The sequence below is a fragment of the Tachyglossus aculeatus genome, chromosome 2 (genome assembly GCF_015852505.1).
Source record: "Tachyglossus aculeatus isolate mTacAcu1 chromosome 2, mTacAcu1.pri, whole genome shotgun sequence".
Lineage (NCBI taxonomy): Eukaryota > Metazoa > Chordata > Mammalia > Monotremata > Tachyglossidae > Tachyglossus > Tachyglossus aculeatus.
The window spans coordinates 134,703,517-134,728,173 of NC_052067.1; the positions used below are offsets into that span (position 1 = coordinate 134,703,517).

General features: G+C 44.9%; 1 protein-coding gene across 1 annotated transcript; it reads left to right on the forward strand.

Moving 5' to 3' along the window:
• The first annotated feature begins 19,950 nt into the window (after positions 1-19,950).
• Positions 19,951-20,904, forward strand: LOC119919459 (olfactory receptor 52E8-like). The gene has a single exon (XM_038739880.1). It carries the CDS (start codon positions 19,951-19,953, stop codon positions 20,902-20,904), a length of 954 nt encoding a protein of 317 aa, XP_038595808.1.
• The last annotated feature ends 3,753 nt before the right edge of the window (positions 20,905-24,657 follow it).

The window sequence follows — 24,657 nt, forward strand, 5'->3', positions numbered from 1 at the left end:
CCTTTTATACCCTCCAACACTCCTTTACCCCTCCCCAGTTCTGCTCCGAAGGTGTGCTTCCTCGCTTCTGACAACAGCCTGTGGTCTGGGGAGTTCCTGAACTGTGTCTGCATATTTTGGGTTGTCCCCTGGTCAGGAAGCAGCATTGTCCATGCTAAATGATCATGGTGAGGTCAGCTAGTATGATTTAGGACGATTGTCCAGCGAAGAAAAGGGGGAAAATTTTCCTCCCCCTTCAATATTGCCAATATTGGGTTTTCCTGGTGGTCACAGGATTATTCTTTGTTGTAACTCTGTTATTATTTCTCCATTGTGCCTGTAACTGCCCTGATTCCATCATTTTTTAGAGTTTTATTTACCATTTTGCGGCTCCTGTTACCTGTCCTTGTTTTACTACTAAGAACTGCCTGTCCCACTCCATTCTCCTGCTCCTTCAAGTATTCCCCATATATTCAATTTGAGTACCACAACATTGGCCATAGGATCTCCTAGCCTCTATGCCTAGTTTCCCTAACATGATCAGTTAGGAAGTATAATGATATGATCAATTAATTGATTGATATGCCAGGTTAAAATAACAGAACAAATCAGAATAATAATGATGATAATGGTATTTATTAAGTGCTTACTACATGCCAAACACTATACCAAGTGCTGGGGTGGATATCAGATAATCAGATTGGATACTCAGAGAAGCAGCGTGGCCTAGTAGAATGAGCATGGACCTGGGAGTCAGAGAACTTGGACTCTAATCCCTGCTCTGCCAATTCCTCTGCCAATTGCTTGTTATGTGACCTTGGGCAAATCACTTCTCTGTGCCTCAGTTTCCTCAACTTAAAATCAGGATTAAAGACCTGTTCTCGCTCCTTCTTAAGAGTGTGAGCCCCATGCAAGACAGGGAATGTGTCAGACTTAAAACAAGCACTCCCTGTCTCACATGGAGATTTCAGTCTAGGTAGGAGGGAGAACAGATATTGAATCCTATTTTATAGTGAGGAAACTGAGGCATAGAGAAGTTAAGTGACTTCCACAAGGTCACACAGCAGGGATAACTGTGCTGAAGTTGGGTGTAAATACATAAGTGCCAGGGTTGGCTCTTGGGTTGATTCACCCTTGGAGTGTTGGAAAGTGATCGGGAGAACCTTCTGGAAGAAGCAACCTCTAGTCCATGGAAATTTTCTGGGATGATTTAAGATCACCGGGGCTACTGTTTAAAGAGATATTTATGCACAATGAAAGTTCTAGAGATAACACTTAGATTTATTTTAAAGTTTTCAAGAGCCTTGACTTCAGTCCCACCTGATTTCCTTGTATCTACCCCAGCGTTTAGTACAGTGTCTGGCACATAGTAAGTGCATAACAAATACCATAATTATTATTCTCTGTTGGGAGACCTTAGTCAAGTCACTTCGTTTCCCTATCCTTTATTTTCCTCATTTGTAAAATGGGGATTAAATGCCTGCTCGCTCCTATGCAGACTGCAACCTCTATGTGAGACAGGGACTGTGTCCAACCTGATTTTCTTGTATCTACTTCAGGGCTTAGTACAGTGCTCAGCACGGAATAAGCACTAATAAATACCAAAAAAAAATGACCCGGAACGTATTGTTTGGAAAATCAGTTGAGACATCTATGAGAGGAACAATTCACTTAGTCATAAAGAAGATTGGATCCTGAAGTGCTCTAAATTATCAGTTTGATTGAAGCTTGAAGCCAAGTGACCATCACCTTCTGTCTATCACTCTCCTGAAGGACATTAAAGCATCTTTGTCCTTTAAAGCATCACTGTTCCCCAATCCAGAGGGATCCTGGTTAGTGCATTTTGAAATGGGAAGCCGTGAACTGCTATTATGGTTTATGCAGTCAGTGAGAAGTCCTGTCTGGGCCAGGGCTGCTCTCAAGTTTCAGTTTGGAATTATGGACTCTGAATGGTATTTGTTAAGTGCTTTCTATGTTCCAGGCACTGGGGTATTATATCTACAATATAATCAGATCAGACATGATCTCTCTCCCGCATGGGGCTTATCATCTAAGCAGCAGAGAGAACAGGTATTAAATCCCCACTTTACAGATTAGGAAACCAAGGCACAGAGACATTCAGTGACTCACCCAAGATCACTCAACAAGTAAGTGATAGACCTGGGATTAGATCCCAGGTTTTCTGACTCCCTTCAATCAGTTCATCATATTTATTGAGTGTTTACTGCATGCAAAGTGCCGCAATAAGCACTTATTATTATTATTATTAAGTGCTGTTGAGTCATTTTTAATTCGTAGCAACTCCATGGATATTCTTTCACCAGAACGTCCTGCCTCTGCCTTAATCCACAACCTTTCTAATTGTTCTTCCGTTATCGTTGTTGTGATTTCTATCCATCTAGCTGCTGGTCTGCCCCTTCCACATTTCCCCTGACTTTTGCTTGCATTAGTTTCTTCTGCAGAGAATCAGTCCTCTTGTTTATGTGTCTAAAATATGCTAATCTAAATTGATTCCTTTGACCTCCCAAAGGCCACTTTGGTTTAATTTGCTCCAATATCCATTTGTTTGTTTTTTGTGCAGTCCAGGTATTCACTAATGCCTTCTCCAACACCATATTTCAAAAGAATCGATGTTCTTTCTATCCTGTTTTTTCACTGTCCAGTTTTTGGATCCATATACTGTCACTGGAAATACCATAGATTTGACAAATTGTATTTTGTGGCAATTGTTAAATGAGCACATTTCATGAATTTTATCAGGATCTTCATAGCAAGTCTTCCTAACATTAATGTTTGGTGTATTTCTTGGCTATTAGTTCCTTTATTATTGATTAAGTAAAATGCAATAGAGTTGGGAGATAAGATCCTGCCCTCAAGAATTTTACTTTCCACCCCAATTCATTCACTCATTCATGAATTCATTCATTCAATTATATTTATTGAGCACTTACTGTGTGCAGAGCACTGTACTAAGCACTTGGGAAGTACAAGTCAGCAACATATAGAGATGATCCCTACCCAACAACGGGCTCACAGTCTGCTTCTCAAGCATCCTCCACACAATTTGCAAACACCCTCTGTGACTTTGATCTCTGGGTTGCCTATCTCCGTGTCTCAGAACCCCTTTAGCCTGAAACTCAACCACAGAGACAGTGTTAAACTTTTCCACACTTCACATTTTGCTCATCAAATTGGCTCAAAAGCTCTGAAGGGCCTCAGTTCTGGGAATACAATCCTTGTCCCTCTCCCCATTGGAGCTTCTGAGGAGGAGGAGGAGGAGGAGGTTCAATCGCCTGGGGGTCTGCTGGCTGGAGACCCTACCCGAGGAAGGGTCACAGAGACACTCTTTAAAAACCCCAGCCTGGTCCAACCCATAGCCTGATGCTCCCGAATCTCACTCTGCCACTTGGCTTATGGGGCCTCCACACTGCCAAGTTCCAGCCCGAGTTCAGGGTAGGACTTCATCATTCCTCCCCCCTGCTCTGGAAGAACTGATTTGCATGGATAAGGGTGGATTTGCAGTCAAGACATTAGGTCTTCTCACTGAGAGGGAGATCCAGTAACGGGGGATCTAGGGTCAAGCCTCAATCCCTATGTACATCTGCCAACATGAATGCACTGGGCAACCACAAAGGGGCATCTGCCTGGGGTTGAGGAGGGATGGTCTTGTCTAGAGGCCCAAAGGCGGAGGGATAGACAGAACGACAGTCACCGTAGCTTCTGGCACATACCAGAAGCTCACTTCCAATCCACCACCAAAACCTGCAGGTCTCACGTCCGCAACATCGCCAAGATCCACCCTATCCTCTCCATCCAAACTACTACCCTGCTGGTTCAATCTCTCATGCTATCCCGACTGGATTACTGCATCAGCCTCCTCTCTCATCTCCCATCCTCCTGTCTCTCCCCGTTTCAATCCATACTTCACACTGCTGCCCAGATCATCTTTGTGCAGAAGCGCTTTGGGCATGTTACTCCCCTCCTCAAAAATCTCCAGTGGCTTACCAATCAACCTATGCATCTGGCAAAAACTCCTCACTCTTGGCTTCAAGGCTCTCTATCACCTCGTCCCCTCCTACCTCATCTCCCTTCTTTCCTTCTACAGCGCAGCCTACACCCTCCACTCCTCTGCTGCTAACCTCCTCACCGTGCCTCATTCCTCTCCTGTCCCCACCGTCGACCCCCAGCCCACGTCCTCCCCCTGGCTTGGAATGCCCTCCCTCCACACACCCGCCAAGTTAGCTCTCTTCCTCCCTTCAAAGCCCTACTGAGAGCTCATCTCCTCCAGGAGGCCTTCCCAGATTGAGCCCTCTCCTTCCTCTCCTCCTCCTCCCCCTCCACATCCCCCCACCTTACCTCCTTCCCCTCCGCACAGCACCTGTATATATGTTTGTATATATTTATTACTCTATTTATTTTACTTGTACATATTTACTATTCTATTTATTTCATTTTGTTAGTATGTTTTGATTTGTTGTCCCTGTCTCCCCCTTCTTAGACTGTGAACCCGCCGGTTGGGGTAGGGGACTGTCTCTATAGGTTGCCAACTTGTACTTCCCAAGTGCTTAGTACAGTGCTCTGCACACAGTAAGCGCTCAATAAATATTGAGCCAGGGGAATACGACAGCCTGGACACTATCATGAAGCAGCTCTTGACCAAGTATGAAAACTTGTTTGAGACTTCGTTTCCGTATTCGATGGGCTGGCACGCCCAGCCCGCACCCTCCGCTCCTCTGCCACTAATCTCCTCACCGTGCCTCGTTCTCCTGGCCCACGCCATCCCCCTGGCCTGGAGTGCCCTCCCTCCGCACATCTGCCAAGCTAGCTCTCTTCCCCCCTTCAAAGCCCTACTGAGAGCTCACCTGCTCCAGGAGGCCTTCCCAGATTGAGCCCCCTCCTTCCTCTTCCCCGCTTCTCCCTCCCCATCCCGCCGCTTTACCTCCTTCCCCTCCCCACAGCACCTGTATATATGTATGTATGTTTGTATGTATTTATTACTCTATTTATTTTATTTTGTTAGTATGTTTTGTTTTGTTCTCTGTCTCCCCCTCCTAGACTGTGAGCCCACTGTTGGGTAGGGACCGTCTCTATATGTTGCCAACTTGTACTTCCCAAGCACTTAGTACAGTGCTCTGCACACAGTAAGCGCTCAATAAATACGATTGAATGAAATAAATATGACTGATTGAATGAAAGGGGTCTCCATGGAAGAGCGGTGTGGGAGAAGGAGTTGGATTTTCTGGTTAAAACTGGGTCAGAAGGGAGTTGGCAAAGGGCAGCAGCTGGCCAGAAGATATCCATGGGTGCTGCCAAATGGCAGAAAGTCTAGACGTAATGCCCCCTCCACGAGCCCTTATTTGACTGGTGGAACCAGGAAGACTCGGGGGAGGAAGGTGATGGGGGTGACCAGGAAGAATTGTGATGGGACAAAGTGGCCAATCATTCATTCAGTTGTATTTACTGAGTGCTTACTGTGTGCAGAACATTGTATCAAGAGCTTGGGAGAGTGCAATATAACATAAACATACACAGTCTCTGATCACATTGAGCTTACAGTCCCTTATTATCATAATAACAATAGTAATAGCTTTAAGAATAACAAAAATAATAATAATAGCAATTAAGTGCTTACTGGGTGTGAGGCATTTCATTAAGCACTGATGTAGATACAAGATAAGTCAGTTGGACACAGTCCCTGCTCAACGAGTTGCTTAAAGTCTAAAGAGGAGGTGGAATAAGTTTTGAAATCCCTTTATCCGGAAGAGGAAACTGGGGGACAGGGAAAGCAAGTGACATGGACAAGCTCATGCAGCAAGTGTCAAAGATGAGATTAGAGTCTCGCTCCCACTGGGCCACATATACTTTCTTGAGGGGGAAGGTACTTCTTCAGAAAAGGAAGCCAAGAAATGAGGAGTGATGTTTGATGTACGGTCCGGAGCTCTTTGGTGTTATACCAGGAAGAATATGCATTTATCTTTGGTGCAAAATGTTTTTTTTTTTTGGAAAAATATTTGATTTTAAGTTGTAAAATAATCCTGTTGGTTGTTTCTTCTGGAATTTATCAATATTAACGTGTATTAGTATTATCAATAAACAAATACTAATGATTGATTCTCTGGAACTGGAGATTACTCCCAGGACATATATGCTAGGTAATTAGTTTATCAGTTGAAAGCATTTATCGAGCCCGATACTTGAGCCCTTGCTGGTTCTGTATTTACTGTACTAAACACGTGTCCCAGGTTTGGAAGGAAAAGTCCTTAGCCATCTTGCTGGCTCCAAAGGTCCTGGATAGAAGCACCCAGATGTGGTCCCAATTCTGGTTCAGGAGATGCCTCTGAGGTAAGGATTGAATAGATATCAGGCAGTGTGGTCAGTCTTTTCTTTTATTAGTGGGGGTGAGTGAAGGTGGCTGTGGAGTTTGTGCCCAAGATTCAGGGATTCAGGAGAAAACATTTGGAGTTAGGAGTATGAATGAAATAGAAAAACAGTACTCTGCCAGTTTTGGGCAGCCTGAGCTCAGAAATTCATAAATCTAAGGACCCTCGGACACTGACGTAAGATGTGGGAGCAGGAGCATTCATTTTTGACCAGAAGGATTTTATGCCCTTTGGGTTCTAGTTTCAAGCTAATATTATTATGTGATTACTGTGGCATGTACTAAGTGCTTAGCATTTGTAAGCCCTGGGGTAAATGCAAGGCTATGAGACAGTACCCAATCTCTGTCCCACACAGGCATAACACTTCCACACCCCACATTACATGGAAGCAGTGTGGCTTGGTGGAGAACAGCATGGCTCAATTCAATCAATCAATCGTATTTATTGAGCGCTTTACTGTGTGCAGAGCACTGTACTAAGTGCTTGGGAAGTATAAAGTTGGCAAACATATAGAGACAGTCCCTACCCAACAGTGAGCTCACAGTCTAGAAGGGGGAGACAGAGAACAAAACCAAACATATTAACAAAATAAAATAAATAGAATAGATATGTACAAGTAAAATAAATAAATAAATAGAGTAATTAATATGTACAAACATATATACATATATACAGGTGCTGTGGGGAAGGGAAGGAGGTAAGACTGGGGGTATGGGAGACAGGGACGAGGGTGGGAGAGGAAGGAGGGGGGTTCAGTCTGGGAAGGCCTTCTGGAGGAGGTGAGCTCTCAGTAGGGGCCTTGATGGGAGGAAGAGAGCTAGCTTGGCGGATTGGGCAGAGGGGAGGGCATTCCAAGCCAGGGGGATGACGTGGGCCGGGGGGTCGACCGCAGGACAGGCGTAGAACGAGGCACGGTGAGGGAGATTAGTGGGCAGAGGAGTGGAGGGTGTGGGCTGGGCTGTGGAAGGAGAGAGGGAGGTGAGGTAGGAGGGGGCGAGGTGATGGACAGCCTTGAAGCCGAGGGTGAGGAGTTTCTTCTGCCTGATGCGCAGATTGATTGGTAGCCACTGGAGATTTTTGAGGAGGGGGGCTCGGTGGAAAAGGGCACGAGTTTGGGATTCAGAGGTCATGGGTTCTAACTCCGGCTACTCTCCACTTGTCAGCTGAGTGATATTGGGCAAGTCACTTAACTTCTCTGTGCCTCATTTGCCTCAACTGTAAAATGGGGATTAAGACTGTGAGCCTTACATTCTTGGTACAGAGCTTTCCCAACAATAGGCTTTCAATAAGTGGCCACAACGACTTTATAGTCTAGAAAGGGGAGACAGATATTAATATAAACTGATTACCGATGTATAGTTAAGTACTCTGGGACTGAGGTTGGTCTGAACATCAAGTGCTAAAGAGAAAAAGGCGGTCGGGTAAAAGAGGCTTTAATTGGGAAAAGCCCCTGGGAGGAGATATGACCCTAATAATGCTTTGAAGATGGGGAGAGTGGCGGTCTGCTGTAAATGGAGGAGGACAGTGTTCCAGGTCAAAAGGAGAATGTGGGAAAAATGGTCAGTGGTGAAATAGATGATATGTAAGAAAGAAGTTCCTAACCATGAATAATCTTAAACACAGAGACAGATAAAAATGGACATGGATGACTGCTTATGATGGATTCCCCCTGTAGCAGGAAATGATGATGACATTCAGCCCTGAGACTTCAGAAGCTAGTACCTGCACAGGTGAGTAAATTACAGAGCTAGTATCTTACTTAAATTACTAATTAGAATCTCTTTTCTGCAGAGTCTTTAGAGAAAGAACAGACTCTTCTGTCCTGGTTGAGGGGACGATCTAGAGGCAGAGGAATGGACTAAATGAGGGTGGAAACATTTAGAGGAATAGGAACCTCTGCAATTTCCTTGTCCTCAAATACAGGCAGTGTTAAACCTTCCTGCATCCGTAAATTGATTCAAGTGTTCTCAGCCCTTGCCCTCGTGGGAGGGGGACCCTCTCTCCCCCTCCCCTCGTGGCCCTAAACTAGGGGAGTTGAAAATACAAATACCATATTGAATGAATGAAAGGAGTTCCCCAACAGAAATACAGTGTGTCATTGTGGTTACTGGTTTAGGTATGAAAAACTGGAGGTGGGGAATGTCCACAGAAGCACAACCATGAAGGTCAAGGGGATGAGGAGCTTCCATGTCGCCACTTTCTGATCATGAGTCAAGGTTCCCACAGTCAGTGGGCACCTTTTTGGCAAAATGAAAGACAATCACCTGCCAAGGTGTGAAGCAGACCTGCAGCATGGCTTAATGGATAAAGCACGGGCCTGGGAGATAGAAGATTGTAGATTGTAGTTCCTAATCTTAGCTCTGCCACGTGTCTGCTGTGTGCCCTTGGGCAAGTCACTTCATTTCTATGGACCTCAGATGCCTCATCTGTAAAATGGGGATTGAGATTTTGATCCCCGTAACATCGCCAAGATCCGCCCTTCCCTCTCCATCCAAACCACTACCTTACTGGTTCCATCTCTCATCCTATCCCGACTGAATTACTGCATCAACCTCCTCTCTGATATCCCATCTTTCTGTCTCTCCCCACTTCAGTCTATACTTCACGCTTCTGCCTGGATAATCTCTGTGCAGAAATGCTCTGGGAATGTTACTCCCCTCCTCAAAAATCTCCAGTGTCTACCAGTCAACCTACGCATCAAGCAAAAACTCCTCACTCTTGGCTTCAAGGCTCTCCATCACCTCACCCTCTCCTACCTCACCTCCCTTCTCTCCTTCTACAGCCCAGTCTGCACTCTCCGCTCCTCTGCCGCTAACCTCCTCACTGTGCCTTGTTTTCGTCTGTCCCACCATTGACCCCTGGCCCACGTCCTTCCCCTGGCCTTGAATGCCCTCCCTCTGCACATCCGCCAGGCTAGCTCTCTTCCTCCCTTCAAAGCCCTACTGAGAGCTCACCTCCTCCAGGAGGCCTTCGCAGACTGTGCCCCCTTATTCCTCTCATCTTCCCCAACCCCACCGCCCTACCTCCTTCCCCGCACAGCACCTGTATATATGTTTGTACAGATTTATTACTCTATTCATTTTTATTTACTTTCATGTTACTTGTACATATTTACTATTCTATTTATTTTGTGAGTGATGTGCATCTAGCATTACTTCTATTTATTCTGATGATTTTGACACATACCAACATATTTTGTTTTGTTGTCTGTCTCCCCCTTCTAGACTGCGAGCCCATTGTTGGGTAGGGACCTTCTCTATATGTTGCCAACTTGTATTTCCCAAGTGCTTAGTACAGTGCTCTGCACACAGTAAGCACTCAATAAATATGATTGAATGAATGAATGAATGAATGAATAGGCACTGTGTCCCACCCCAGAGCATAGTACAGTGCCTGGCACATAGTAAATGCTTAACAAATACCACAGCTATTATTATTATAGCTAGCCTAGCTGGTTTTGTTTGGTTTGTGGTTTTCCTCCTAGCAGCTTGATATCAAGTGAAGTGATGTGGGCCTATCTCTGGAGATCTTTATGGAAAGAACTGTAAGTGCTCTTACTGTTCTGGTAGGGGACAAAATACAAATTAAAACACTGAGGAAAGCAGGTTAGAAGTCAACAAATCCAGAAGAGATCAGAATGAATCCTACCAGCACCATGGGCAGCTTTGTCCTGGCAGGGAGGACAGCTGAGTGGAGAACTGAATCAATGGAATGGTTTTTTCTACCCCTTCTTGCCTGGGAAGTTGTTACTTTGCCCATTGCTCTCTTGGGCTCTGAGAAAATAATTGAGTTAACCAAACTCCCTGCCCAAATGGGCTCTGATTTCTTAATGATTCATTCATTCAATGATAATGATGGGGTTGTTTTGTTAAGTGATTACTTTGTGCCAAGAACCATCAGGAGCAGCATGGCTCAGTGGAAAGAACATGGGCTTTGAGTCAGAAGGTCATGGGTTTCAGATCCCGGCCTCCACCAACTTTCAGCTATGTGACTTTGGGCAAATCACTTAACTTCTCTGTGCCTCAGTTTACCTCATCTGTAAAATGGGGATTAAGAACTGTGAGCCCCCCATGGGACAATCCTGATCACCTTTGTAACCTCCCCAGGCGCTTAGAACAGTGTTTTGCATATAGTAAGCATTAAAGAATACCACCATCATCATCATCATCATAATCAAGTTGGACATAGTCTCTGTCCCACATGGGGCTCATAACTTTATGAGATGGAGCCCTGGTACTGATTCCCATTTTACAGATGAGGAGAACCGAAGCAAGAAGGGTGAGTGATTTGCCAGCAGTTATGCAGGGAGGCAGATGACCTGGGTTTCTAATAACCAGCTCTTTCATTTGCTTGCTGTTTGACTTGGGGCAAGTCACTAATGTCTCTGTGCCTTAGTTTTCTTCAACTCTAAGAAATGGGGATTCAGTATCTGTTCTCTCTCTTACTTAGACTTTGAACCCCATATGGGACACGTACCTTGTCCAACTTAACTTGCATCTCCCAGGCACTTGAAACAGTACTTGACACATAGTAAGTGCTTAACAATGATAATAATAATAATAATATGGAGGCAGAATTTGCTGTGACTTTCAGGCCCATGTTTTTTCCATTAGACCACGTCCCGTCTCTCTCATCATCATCACCACCATCTTCAGTATTGATGGATCTTCTGTGTACATATCACATGATTGGGAACATACAATGAAAACAGAAGGTATGGTCCCTGTCTTTGAGGAGTTCACAATCCAATGGGTAAGACAGGCAGACACTGATATCATATCTTGCATTGAGGGAGGCAAGGAGGGGAAATGTAGTTCTAAATGGTCTAGTCTTGTCTTATGCCGTCAAGTTGTTTCCAACCCATAGTGACACCAAGGACACATCTCTCCTAGAACACACTGCTCTCCATCTGCAATTGTTCTGATAGTGTATCCATACGGAAGTGGCTTAACATTGCCGCCTTCCATGCAGTAAACTCGAGTCTCCACCATCGACTCTCTCCCATGCCGCTGCTGCCTAGCATGGGTGAGTTTTGACTTGTATCAGAGTACCTTCCACATTCTAGTTACTACCCTAGCTAGGAACGGAATGGTTAGGCCTCTGCTTGACTGTCCCTCCCATCGCTAAGACTGGTAGTGTTCCGGAAACTCTCCAGTTGCCACCATGAGAGGGGAGATCTAAGTTGGCAACTACAAATGGAAGCCAAAAATGAATATGTAAGTGAAATAAATAAGCAGATAGCCTCTTAAATCCTTAGGTTCATTCATTCATTCAATCAATCGCATTTATTGAGCACTTACTGTGTGCAGAGCACTGTATTATGAGCTTGAAAAGTACAATTCAGCAATAAAGGGAGACAATCCCTGCCAACACCGGGCTTACAGTCTAGAAATGGAGACAGACATCAAAACGAGTAAACAGGCGTTAGTATAAATTAATAGTATTATAGATATATGCACATGAAAAGTGCTTAGCACAGTGCTATGCACACAGTAAGCACCCAATAAATATGATTGAATGAATTAATGAAAACAAGTAAATGGATGGAGAGTGGTGGGAATTAGCTATCTGCATCTGACTTGCATTAAATGTCCTCTCACTCAAGAGGGACATTAGATGTAGTAGTAGTAGTTGTTGTCATGCTAGTAGTATTTCCTAAGCACTTTTCTAATCAAAGGGTAAGAACACACAAGTAGGAATTAGATATGGTCCCTGTTTTCCAGGATGCTCGCAGTCCAAGTGTGGGGAGAAAGGACTAGAAACAGATACATCAGGAAAGATGCAACATTTTGTGATATGTACACAGAACGCTGCAAGCCCCTGACATCCCCCCAGTGTATTCTCCCTTCCTGTCAGTTGGACCTGGCTTATTGGGAAACTGAACCAGAACCCAGAAGGTCAGTGTGTTACTCAGAAGACCACCCATATAACGGGTCAAATTGGAAAGGGATGAGGAATCAAATCACCCAGGAGATAAGGAGATAAACCCAGAAGGAGCAGGGTGATTGAGAGTTATCAACAGCCAAAGAGTCAAGATGTAGGTTTTTCCAGGGTCTTTAGGAGCAGCCAGGCTCTCCTTGTAGAGATCCAGAGGAGCCAGGTTGCAAAGGAAAAGGTCAAAGTAGGTCACTCCAACCTAGAGATGTCTCAACGATTCAGAGGATTGAAGTTAGGAATGCAGGGACTCTTCTGCCCTGCCATTGCAGGTTCCAGGGAGCCTTGAAGGGAGGCAGCTCCCAAGAGGTTCAGGTGCAATAAACATCCCTCCCTTCTCTGGGCAGTACAGGCATTAGATTCAGGCCAATGCTCCTTGTCTGGAGAGCCCCATCCCTGCCAGAGGATTGCTGGGACAGCAGCAGAGACACGTGAGTCTGTTTGGGCTGGGCTGGGAACAAGAAGGGTGAAGGGTGCAGAGACAGACACTGGCTGAGGAAAGGAGAAAGCTGAGCGAAGGAGAAATTCTGCTGGTGCCGATCACCGCAACACCCCATCCTGCCCATACAAAGGAAACACTGGGCTACAGCTCCAAGAGGAGTGATGAGGAGAGGGTGCAGAGGGGGCAGGGGTGGGGTATCTCCAGCAAAGCCTAGGTGATGGATGGGGGATGGTGCAACCCTCCAAGGCAGCACAGAGAGTCTTCTCCAGGCATCTCAGTAGAAAAAATGTCAATGTGTCAGGGTGAGGTCATGTGTACTCTGGGTACAGGGGCATATAGAAAATGTGGATGCTCTTACATAGGGCAGTTCAGACTCCCAAAGATCTGCTGCCTCTTAAGCCATCAAACATTCTGGTCCCCACACTAATTTAGATTTGATTCCCAGCCCTTGCGAGGAGAGATGCTCAACGTTTTTGGCTGGTGGTGATGCACCCTTGGTGAATAAGGTCCTCATAGTCACAATCCTGGGTCTGTCATTCATCAGTCAATCAGTGGCATTTATCCAGCACTTTCTGTGTGAATGATAAAATTGTGTTCTTGGGACAGCATGTTATAACAGAGTCGGAAGATACGTTCCCTGACCACAAGCAGCTTATAGTCTAGAAGTCTAAATAAATATTATTTATTTAATATAGATAAATAAATTATGGATATGTACATAAGGGCTGTGGGGCTGTGGGTGGGATAAATACAGGGTGTAAATCTAAGTGCTAGAGTGATGCATGGAAATTCATTCAGGGATAGAGGTAGCAGGGAAGGTGGGATGGCTCAGTCTGAGACCCTAAGCAACAGTTTGAAAAAGGGGCATAAATCTTGGGTGTAGTGAGTGTGTTCCTGGTAAATGGGGTTTCCAATGATTTGGATTCCAGGTGATTCTAGGTAGGAAAAGAGACAAGATTAGAAAGGAAGAAAGGTAAACACTTGAAACAAAGATCTGACCTCTTCCAATTCTCAAAGCTCCACCTGTTGTAAAGGCAGCAGCAGCAGCAAGAATACATTAATAAAGCCACATTGGGAGAGAAAAGCAGTATTCAATGATGGAATACGTAGTAAGATCCTCTCGATTTTACCTATTCTTCTCTTTAGCAATGGTAGCACCTGTCAAAACTTTCTAATCTACCTCTTTGTATCCTGATCTTCCCCAATCCTTTATTTACCGAGAACAAACCCCCTCCTGATGGCCTTAGTTTCTCTGTCATCTCCCACCTCTATGTCACATAGTTTATTAATATTAATAATAATAATAATAATAATGGGATTTGTTATGCACTAACTTTGTACCAGGCACTGTACTAAGTGCTGGGGTGGGTACAAGCCAAATGTGCTGGACACAGTCCATGTCCCACAGGGGTCTCACAGTCTCAATCCCCATTTTAAAGCTGTGGTTACCGAGGCACAGGGAAGTGCAATGACTTGCCCAAGATAACACAGCAGACAGGTGGTGGAGCTGGGATTAGAACATATGACCTTGAGACTCCAAAGTCCTTGCTCTAACCACTATACTGGACTTCTTCTTTACACCATGCTACTTCGGTAGTTTGAGGCTACTAATTCTTCATCTTCAAAATACTTGTTGAGTCCACCCTGTTTCCATGTACATATTACAGTTCATTATTAGAGTTACTTAGATGACCTGCTATTAACCATGACCTTTTGAGGAAATGGTGCTGCTCTGAACACTGCCTAATACTAGCTGATGTATTTCACAAGTTCATTGACGAGTTTATCTCTGTGTAGCAACCTACAAGTGACTCCAGTAATGCAGATAATGTTAAATGCATTTGGAAGATCCATAAATATAGCAAATAAAGGTCTTTTTGATGTTTCTCCCTGTATGTCCCCTGAATTTCTCATCCTACAGAGATCATGTCTGCTGAGCTGTGTTGTGTTTTGAAGCCCCATTGAAGATCAGATAGTAGGTACATGAAATGCAAATTTTTAAAATGATATTTGTTAAGCTCCTACTATGTTCCAGGCACTATACTAAGCTCTGGGGTAGACAGAAGCTTCATATTTGACATACTGCCACTCTTCCCATATTCAAATCTCTCTGAAAACCATATCTCCTCCAGGAAGCCTTCCTGGATTAACTTGGCATCTTCCTACCCTATTCTCCTTCATTTCTGCATTGCCCCTTCTACGTCTCTTAGGCTCTAGGGTCTGTACCTTGAGATGCAGCATGTCTTAGTGGAAAGAGCATGGGCCTGGAAGTCAGTGGTTGTGGGTTCTAATCCCAGGTCCGCCACTTGTCAGCTGTGTGATTTTGGGCAAGACACTTAACTTCTCTAGCCTCAGTTACCTCATCTGTGAAATGAGGATTAAGACTTGTGAGCCCCCCCATGGGACAACCTGATTCCTTTGTACTTATCCCAGTGCTTACAGCTGCGTTTGGCATATAGTAAGCGCTTAACAAATACCATTATCATTATTATTATTATTACCTTCTAAGAACTTTGAGAGTCACCCCAACCCCACACAATTTAGGCAAATATCCTTATACTCTGCTTCCTGTATCTACTCCAGCACTTAGAGCAGCGCTTGGCACATAGTAGGCACTTAACAAGCACGCTGGAGAAGCAGCGTAGCTCAGTGGAAAGAGCCTGGGCTTTGGAGTCAGCATTCACGACTTCAAATCCTGACTCATCTGACTTGTCAGCTGTGTGACTTTGGGCAACTCCACTTCTCTGAGCCTCAGTTACCTCATCTGTAAAATGGGGGATTAAGACTGTGAGCCCCCTGTGGGATAACCTTATCAATTTGTAACCTCCCCAGAGCTTAGAACAGTGCTTTGCACATAGTAAGTGCTTAAAACATGCTATTGTTAATTAATTAATTTACAAATGTCATTATTATTATCATTATTATTTTTCCCCTGTGTGTAATTTATTTTGTTTATTGTCTCCCTTGCTAGATTGTTAACTCCTAGAGGACAGGAATCATTTCTACTAACTCTATTGTATCTACCAAGTGCTTAGTACAGTGCTTTGTCCCAGTACCTGCTCAATAAATGCCATGGATTTGACTGATTTCTCTGGAGAATAAAAAAATATGTAGTGTGTACAGAACATGGAGTTATTTACATGCAAAAGCTTATCAATTTCATGTCACAGCAAAGAATCCCTCAACAGTATAGTAGGACTTAGCGGCATGTCCTGTTACGACCTTCATCTAAATTAAGACTATTATTCCATAATATGGCATTGTGTCTATTGGTTCCTCTCTTGGGGTAAGGTTGGCAGCCATCTCACTCCCTGACAATGTGCTGGTACTTATGGATGTCTCCCTGATAACTTTTCTAGCTGGAGCATCCAAGTCCTAGTATTAGTTGTTGCCTAAATCTGGGATTTCCCATCATGTCCTACTCCTCTGGTCATCCAGCTGGGTGCCCCTCTTGGATATATTGTGAGGCTGCACATATGTGATTCATCCTGATTCTACTATACTATACTATAGAGAAGCACAATGGTGTAGTGGATAAAGCACAAGCCTGGGAGTCAGAAGGTCATGGGTTCTCATCCCAGATCTGCCACTTGTCTGCTGCATGACCTTGGGCAAGTGACTTCACTTCTCTGTGCCTCAGTTTCCTCATATGAAAAATGAGGATTGAGCCTGTGAGCCCCAAGTGGGACAGGGACTTTGTCCAACCCAATTTTTTTATGTTCTCCCCAGCACATAGCACAGTCTCTAGCACATAGTAAACACTTAAGAAATGTCATAATAATGATAATAGTAATAACAATAATAATAATAATGACACTCCCAGATATCTTTACATAGCTTTCCACTGTGGTGACAGAACTAGTGATAATTCAGGGTCGTCATGTCGAGGCAAGGGACAGAAAAATCTGTGGACAACAGAGCTACGGGGAAACGCAATTCTGATGCATGGCTGATTTTGGTTCTTCCCTCTTTCCTAGGATTAGCCAGATCATAATAATAGTAATAATAATAATGATGATGTTATTTTTTAAGCAGCTACTATGTGCCAAGCACTGTTCTATGTGCTGGGGTAGATAAAAGGTAATCACATTGTCCCACTTGGGGCTCACAGTTCTAACCCCTGTTTTACAGATGAGTTAACTAAGGCACAGAGAAGTGAAGTGACTTGCCCAAAGTCACACAGCTAATAAGTGGTAGAGCTGGCATTAGAATCCATAACCTCTGACTCCCAAACCTGTTCACTTTCCACTAAGTCACGCTGCTTTGTCCAGGAATTGTTTCAATTCTTTAGAGAATCTGGGTTCCAGAAGGGGGACAGAGAGGAGATCATTTCTTTCAAAGACTGCACTCTGAGCACAGACTTTCGATTTTGTACTCTCCCAAGCATTTAGTACAGTGTTCTGCACTCAGTAAATATTCAATTAATAACACTGATGATTGACTGACTGATTGACTCATTGATTCATTGACCAGAAAATCCTATTTGCTCTGCTGGCCCAGGATCAGTGCAAGGATCATGATGGAGTGATTCAGTCGGGATTCCACAATCAATCAATCAATCAATCAATCAATCGTATTTATTGAGCGCTTACTGTGTGCAAAGCACTGTACTAAGCGCTTGGGAAGTACAAGATGGCAACATATAGAGACAGTCCCTACCCAACAGTGGGCTCACAGTCTAAAAGGGGGAGACAGAGAACAAAACCTAACATACTAAAAAAATAAAATAAATAGAATAGATATACAAGTAAAATAAATAAATAAATAAATAGGGTAATAAATATGTACAGGCATATATACATATATACAGGTGCTGTGGGGAAGGGAAGGAGGTAAGATGGGGGGATGGAGAGGGGAAGGAGGGGGAGAAGAAGAAGGGGGCTCAGTCTGGGAAGGCCTCCTGGAGGAGGTGAATTCTCAGTAGGACCTTGAAGGGAGGAAGAGAGCTAGCTTGGCGGATGGGCAGAGGGAGGGCATTCCAGGCCCGGGGGATGAAGTGGGCCAAGGGTTCATGGCGGGACAGGTGAGAACGAGGCACGGTGAGGAGATTAGCAGCAGAGGAGCAGAGGGTGCGGGGTGGGCTGTAGAAGGAGAGAAGGGAGGTGAGGTAGGAGGGGGCGAGGTGATGGAGAGCCTTGAAGCCCAGGGTGAGGAGTTTCTGCCTGATGCACAGATTGGTAGCCACTAGAGATTTTTGAAGAGGGGAGTAACATGCCCAGAGCGTTTCTGGACAAAGACAATCCGGGCAGCAGCATGAAGTATGGATTGAAGTGGGGAGAGACATGAGGATGGGAGATCAGAGAGAAGGCTGATGCAGTAGTCCAGATGGGATAGGATGAGAGCTTGAACAAGCAGAGTAGCGGTTTGGATGGAGACGAAAGGGCGGATCTTGGCAATGTTGCGGAGCTGAGACCGGCAGGTTTTGGTGACGGCTTGGATGTGAGGGGTGAATGAGAGAGCGGAATCGAGGATGACACCAAGGTTGCGGGCTTGTGAGACGGGAAGGATGGTAGTGCCGTCAACAGAGATGGGAAAGTCAGGGAGAAGGCAGGGTTTGGGAGGGAAGACAAGCAGTTCAGTCTTGGACGTGTTGAGTTTCAGGTGGTGGGCAAACATCCAGATGGAGATGTCCTGAAGGCAGGAGGAGATGTGAGCCTGGAGAGTGGGGGAGAGAGCAGGGGCAGAGATGTAGATCTGGGTGTCATCAGCGTAGAGATGATAGTTGAAGCCGTGGGAGTGAATGAAGTCACCAAGGGAGTGAGTGTAGATCGAGAACAGAAGGGGACCAAGCACTGAACCTTGGGGAACCCCCACAGTAAGGGGATGGGAGGGGGAGGAGGAGCCTGCAAAAGAGACTGAGAAAGAACGACCGGAGAGATAAGAGGAGAACCAGGAGAGGACGGAGTCTGTGAAGCCAAGGTTGGATAGCGTGTTGAGGAGAAGGGGGTGGTCCACAGTGTCGAACGCAGCTGAGAGGTCGAGGAGGATTAGGATAGAGTAGGAGCCGTTGGATTTGGCAAGCAGGAGGTCACTGATGACCTTTGAGAGGGCAGTTTCCATGGAATGTAGGGGACGGAAGCCAGACTGGAGGGGGTCGAGGAGAGAGTTTGTGTTGAGGAATTCGAGGCAGCGTGTGTAGACAACTCGTTCAAAGAGTTTGGAAAGGAATGGTAGGAGGGATATGGGGCGATATCTAGAAGGTGAGGTGGGGTCAAAAGAGGGTTTTTTTTAGGATGGGAGAGATATGGGCATGTTTGAAGGCAGAGCGGAAGGAACCAGTGGAGAGTGAGTGGTTGAAGATGGAAGTTAAGGAGGGGAGAAGGGATGGAGCGAGAGATTTCATGAGATGAGAGGGAATGGGGTCAGAAGCACAAGTGGATGGAGTAGCACGTGAGATGAGGGAGGAGAGCGCCTCTGAGGATACTGCTGGGAAGGATGGGAGAGTAGCAGAGAACGTTGAGAGCCGGGGGGTTGGAGAAAGAGGGGGAGTGACTTTGGGGAGGTTGGACCTGATGGATTTAATTTTGTTAATGAAGTAGGAGGCCAGATCGTTGGGGGTGAGGGAAAGAGGAGCGGGATGAACCGGGGCCTGAGAAGGGAGTTGAATGTATGGAAGAGCTGGCGGGGATGATGGGCATGGGTGTCAATAAGGGAGGAGAAATAGTTTTGTCTGGCAGAGGAGAGGGCTGAGTTAAGGCAGGAAAGGATAAACATGAAGTGAACGAGGTTAGCATGGTGTTTAGACTTTCGCCAGCAGCGTTAGGCAGCTCGAGCATAAGAGCGAAGGAGGCGGACAGTGGCAGTGATCCAGGGCTGTGGGTTAGTGGTACGAGAGTGGCAAAGGGAAAGGGGAGCGAGTGAGTCTAGCTGAGTAGAAAGGGTAGAGTTGAAAGCAGTAATCTGATCATCAAGACTGGGTAGAGAGGAGAGGGCGGCGAGGTGGGGTGTCAGGCGCTCAGAAAGATGGATGGGGTCAAGAGAGCAGAGATCTCTGTGAGGTACTAATGCGATGGGACAAAGACGATGTTGTCTGGTTCATTCTCGGCCAAGCATCATTATTGTTATAGTTATATATGTAGCATCTTTCCTAAAGAGAAACCAAGAAAAACAAATGGATTCTACTTGGATAGGTAAGCAATAACATATTTTCTTTAGGTCTTTCCAGAACTCACGATAAGTGACATAAGGAGGATGGAGTCTCTTCCAGTAATCCCCATGGCCAACAGCAATCACAATAACACCCAGTACCATCCCTCTTCCTTCCTCCTGCTGGGGGTGCCGGGGCTGGAAGCTGCACACTTCTGGATGGGCTTTCCCTTCTGCACCGTGTACCTGATTGCGTTCATGGGGAACTGCACCATCCTGTTTGTGATCAAGATCGAGCGGAGCCTCCACCAGCCCATGTTCTACTTCCTAGCCATGCTGGCCACCATTGACCTCGGCTTGTCCACGGCCACTATCCCCAAGATGCTGGGCATCTTCTGGCTCCACCTACGGGAGATCAGCTTTGAGTGCTGCCTCACCCAGATGTTCTCCATCCACATGTTATCTGGCATGGAAAGCACAGTGCTCGTGGCCATGGGCTACGACCGCTACGTAGCCATCTGTAAGCCCCTTCAGTACTGCACCATCCTCACCAATAAATCCATTAGGGTTATCCTAGGGTTAGCTGTCCTGAGGAATTTTTCTCTGATGTTTCCGATGGTGTTTTTTCTCTTGAGGTTGCCCTACTGCGGCCACCGAATTATCCCCCACACCTATTGTGAGCACATGGGCATTGCCCGATTGGCGTGTGCAAGTATAAAACTTGACATCATTTATGGTCTATGTGTCATCTGCCTAGTTTTTTTGGATATACTGCTCATCGCCATCTCCTACATCAGGATTCTCTACACTGTCTTCAGACTCCCCTCCCAGGACGCACGACTCAAAGCCATAAACACTTGCATCTCCCACATCTGTGTCATTCTGGCCTTCTTCTTCCCGGTCCTCTTCTCCATCCTCACCCATCGCTTTGGACACAACAAAATCCCCGGCTACATCCACATCCTCCTGGCCAACCTGTACATTGTTGTTCCTCCCGCCCTCAACCCCATAGTCTATGGGGTGAGAACCAAGCAGATCCGTGAAAGTGTATCCAGCATTTTCACAAAGAAGCAGTCATTCTGATGGGAACAACTGGAAGAAAGTCCATCTGATCATTCCCTGCTGGTTCCCATAATGCAAATAGAAGCTAATAATATAATTGGGGACTGGCACCAGGTAACTAATCTTTTGTTTTAGATGAAGGCACTGCTAATAGTGAAGTACTTTCCATGGAATAGAATTTGTTCCATGAAAAAAACTATGTTTACAAAGCCCTCATGAAGGAAGGTGGTAGACCAGCCATCTCATATCAAATTTGCAATGATAGCATTTTCTTAGTCTTGAGTCTGTACCATAGAATTTTCTCACAATGAACACATCCACAGTTTTAGTAACTCACCATTCCCAACCTTACACCCTACTTTATGCGCTATTCCCTGCCACGACTATTCCCAAATTGAAAGTCATTTACTGTAACTACTGAGCAACTTGAAAATGTACCCTAAAACCTGTCATGGAATCAATTATTATTCAGCTGTCTAATCCAGCATTGTGGTAGAAAAGTCAGCAGCCTTACCAGCTTTCTGTCCCCTTCCCTAAAGAAGGATAAAGATACCAGAACACAAGACAAAAAGATATCCCTCTTTTATTAAATAAAGGACTTTCCCTGAACTAAAGATAGGCTTGAAAATTAGCTAAAAGAATTAATCAACAATGAGCATTGAGAAAATGTAAATGGTATGAATTCTAAGTAAGATGAGCAACAGCCAAAAGGATCATAAAATATTATCCAGGACCATAAAGCAATATTTCTCTACCCAAGGCTCCAAACTCAACTCAATTTTCACAGTCTTGGGAATCCAACACAGTTTTCTCTGCCCATCCAGTTTCAGGGAGGCCTTTTCTCTCAGCTCTGCCCAGTCAAGAGCAGAAGCTTCTCATTTGCCTCCATTTCATCCTTTCTCTAATCCTGATCCTGGACCCAATTCCCACTCTTGCATTGGATTGGCTTCCTGTCCAGCCCAGGTGATGCTCTATCCTTACAGGTGTCTGCCATTTTCTTTTTGCTCCTTTTTGGAAGCCTGGGAAACAGCAAATAACTTTCCTTTATGGATCCTTTATGTGTGCATGGGCCTTATAGATCAATAATATTCATTGAGAAATTACTGAGTGGGGAGCACTGTACGGAGCACATGGAAGAGCACAACATAACCAAGTTGGTAGTCACATTCCCTGCGCACAGCAAGTTTGCAGTCTAGAGGGGCAGACAGACAATTATCTGAATGAATAAATTAAATAACAGTTATGGACATAAGTGCAAAGGGGCTGAGGGAGGGATGAATAAAGGGAGAAAATACAAGTGCAAGGGTGACGCAGAAAGGAGTGGGAGAAGAGGAATGAAGGCCTAATTGAGAAGGCCTCTCTAAGGGCTGGCCCTTAACATAGTGTTAGTGACAGTAATAGTAGTAGTAGTAGTTTGTAGACTGTGAAACTGTTGTTGGGTACGGACCTTCTCTGTATGTTGCCAACTTGTATTTTCCAAGTGCTTAGTATAATGCTCTGTACACAGTGAGCGCTCAATAAATACGATTGCATGAATGAATGAATGAGTTGTAGTAGTAATTGTAATGGTATTTATTGAGTGCCGGTTGCATGCAACACACTGTACTATTCTCATCGGAATGTACAGCAGAAGTAAAACATACATTTCCTACCCACAAAAAGCTTACAATCTAATAGGGAGACAGATGTACAAGATTTATGCAAATAATGGGAATTATTGAAAGAAGATGAAGCTGTTCTCAACAACCACATTCCATCAACAGTGTATAAGGCTTCCTGTAAGAGAAATGTCCTCCCCCCCCCAAAAAAAAATAAGGGAAAGAACCCTCCATAGCCTTAGTATAATTACCAATCCAATGGGAAAACACACTGAATGATCCACAACCATGTAGTGAGTTGGTTCGCCTTTACACTGGTTCAGGCATCAATGGACTCTGACCTAAGAGCAATGATCATTGTCCCCTGGACCCTTTTAATACCCTCCAACTTTACTTACTCCTTGGTTCACTCTGAAGGTGGCCTTCCTTGCTTCTGACTGAAGCCTGCGTGGTCTGGAGTGTTCCTGAGGTACATCTGCAAATATTGGGGTGTCCCTTGGCTAGGAAGCTGCACAGTCCTTGCAATGCGGTCATAGTGGGGTAAGCTAAGCTAGTATGACCTTGGGATGACTATCCAGTGAAGAAAAGGGGGGAAGATTTCCTTCCCCTTCAATATTGCCAATATCAGGTTTTCCTGGTGATGACTGGATTATCTATTCCTTGTTGTCATTCTATTATCCTTTGTCCATTATGCTTGTAACTGCCCCAATCCCACCACCCTTTCATGTTCTATTGACTATTCTGTGGCTACTGGTCCCTCACTTCTTCTCCCACTCCCTCCTGCATCACCCTTACTTGCTCCCTTTATTCATCCCCTATCCCAGCCCCACAGGACTCATGTACATACCTGTAATTTATTTATTTATATTAATGTCTTTGTCCCCAGCTAGAGTGAAAGCTCGTTGTGGACAGGGAATTTGTCTGTATACTGTTATAGCACTCTCCCAAGTGCTAACTACAGAGCTCTGCACACAAGTACTCAATAAATACAATTGAATGAATGAATGAATGAATGAATGAATAGCCGATGGTGATGTAGACTGAGATTCATGAAAATTCAGGTTCTGTGCCCTCTGAATAATTAAAAATATGAATTACGGTACTTATTAGCAATTATCATGTGCCAAGTACTGTTTTAATCCCCGTGGTAGATACAAATTAGTCTCGTTGGGCACAGTCCCTGTTCCACATATGGCTCACACTCTTAATGGCTTCAACTGGGTAGTAAAAGGGGTAAAAAGAAATACATGTAGCAAAACATGTAGAGAAGCAGCGTGGCTAGAGAAGCAGCATGGCTCAGTGGAAAGAGCCCGGGCTTTGGAGTCAGAGGTCATGGGTTCAAATCCCAGCTCCACCAATTGTCAGTTGTGTGACTCTGGATAAATCAATTCACTTCTCTGGGCCTCAGTTCCCTCATCTGTAAAATGGGGATTGACTGTAAGCCCTCTGTGGGACAACTTGATCACCTTGTAACCTCCCCAGTGCTTAGAACAGTGCTTTGTACATAGTAAGCGCTTAATAAATACCAATATTATTATTATTATTATTAAAACAGTATGGCCAGTGGATAGAATGTGGGCTTGAGAGTCAGAGGAACTGGGTTCTAATCCTGGCTCCTCCACTTACCTGCTCTCTGACCTTTGGCAAGTCACTTAAATTCTATGAGTCTCCTTCCCACTTAGATGGTGAGCCCTATAGGGTGGTGTAGTGGAAAAAGTCCAGGGTTGGGAGTCAGAAGGCAAGGGTTCTAATCCTGGCTCCGTCACTTTGTCTGCTGTGTAACCTTGGGTAAGTAACTTTACTTCTCTACGCCTCAGTTACCTCAACAGTAAAATGGGGATTAAGACTGTGAGCCCCACTTGGAACAATCTGATTACCTTGTATCTACACCAGCACTTAGAACAGTGCTTAGCACATAGCAAGCACTTAACAAATACCATCATTATTATAATTATATATCTACCCCAGGGCTTAGTACAGTGCTTGGCACATAGTAAGCACTCAAAAAATACCATGATGATGATGATAATTATAATGATGATGATGATGATGATGATGATAATGATGATGCCCTTTGGGATTGGGACCACAGTCGTCTTGTGGGCCGGGAATAGGCCTACTGATTCTGTTGCATTGTACTCTCCCAAGAACTTAGTATAGTGCTATGTGCACAGAA

Excerpts from the sequence above, each read along its gene's own strand:
- LOC119919459 (XM_038739880.1), top strand. The coding sequence starts at position 19,951 with ATGGCCAACAGCAATCACAATAACACCCAGTACCATCCCTCTTCCTTC.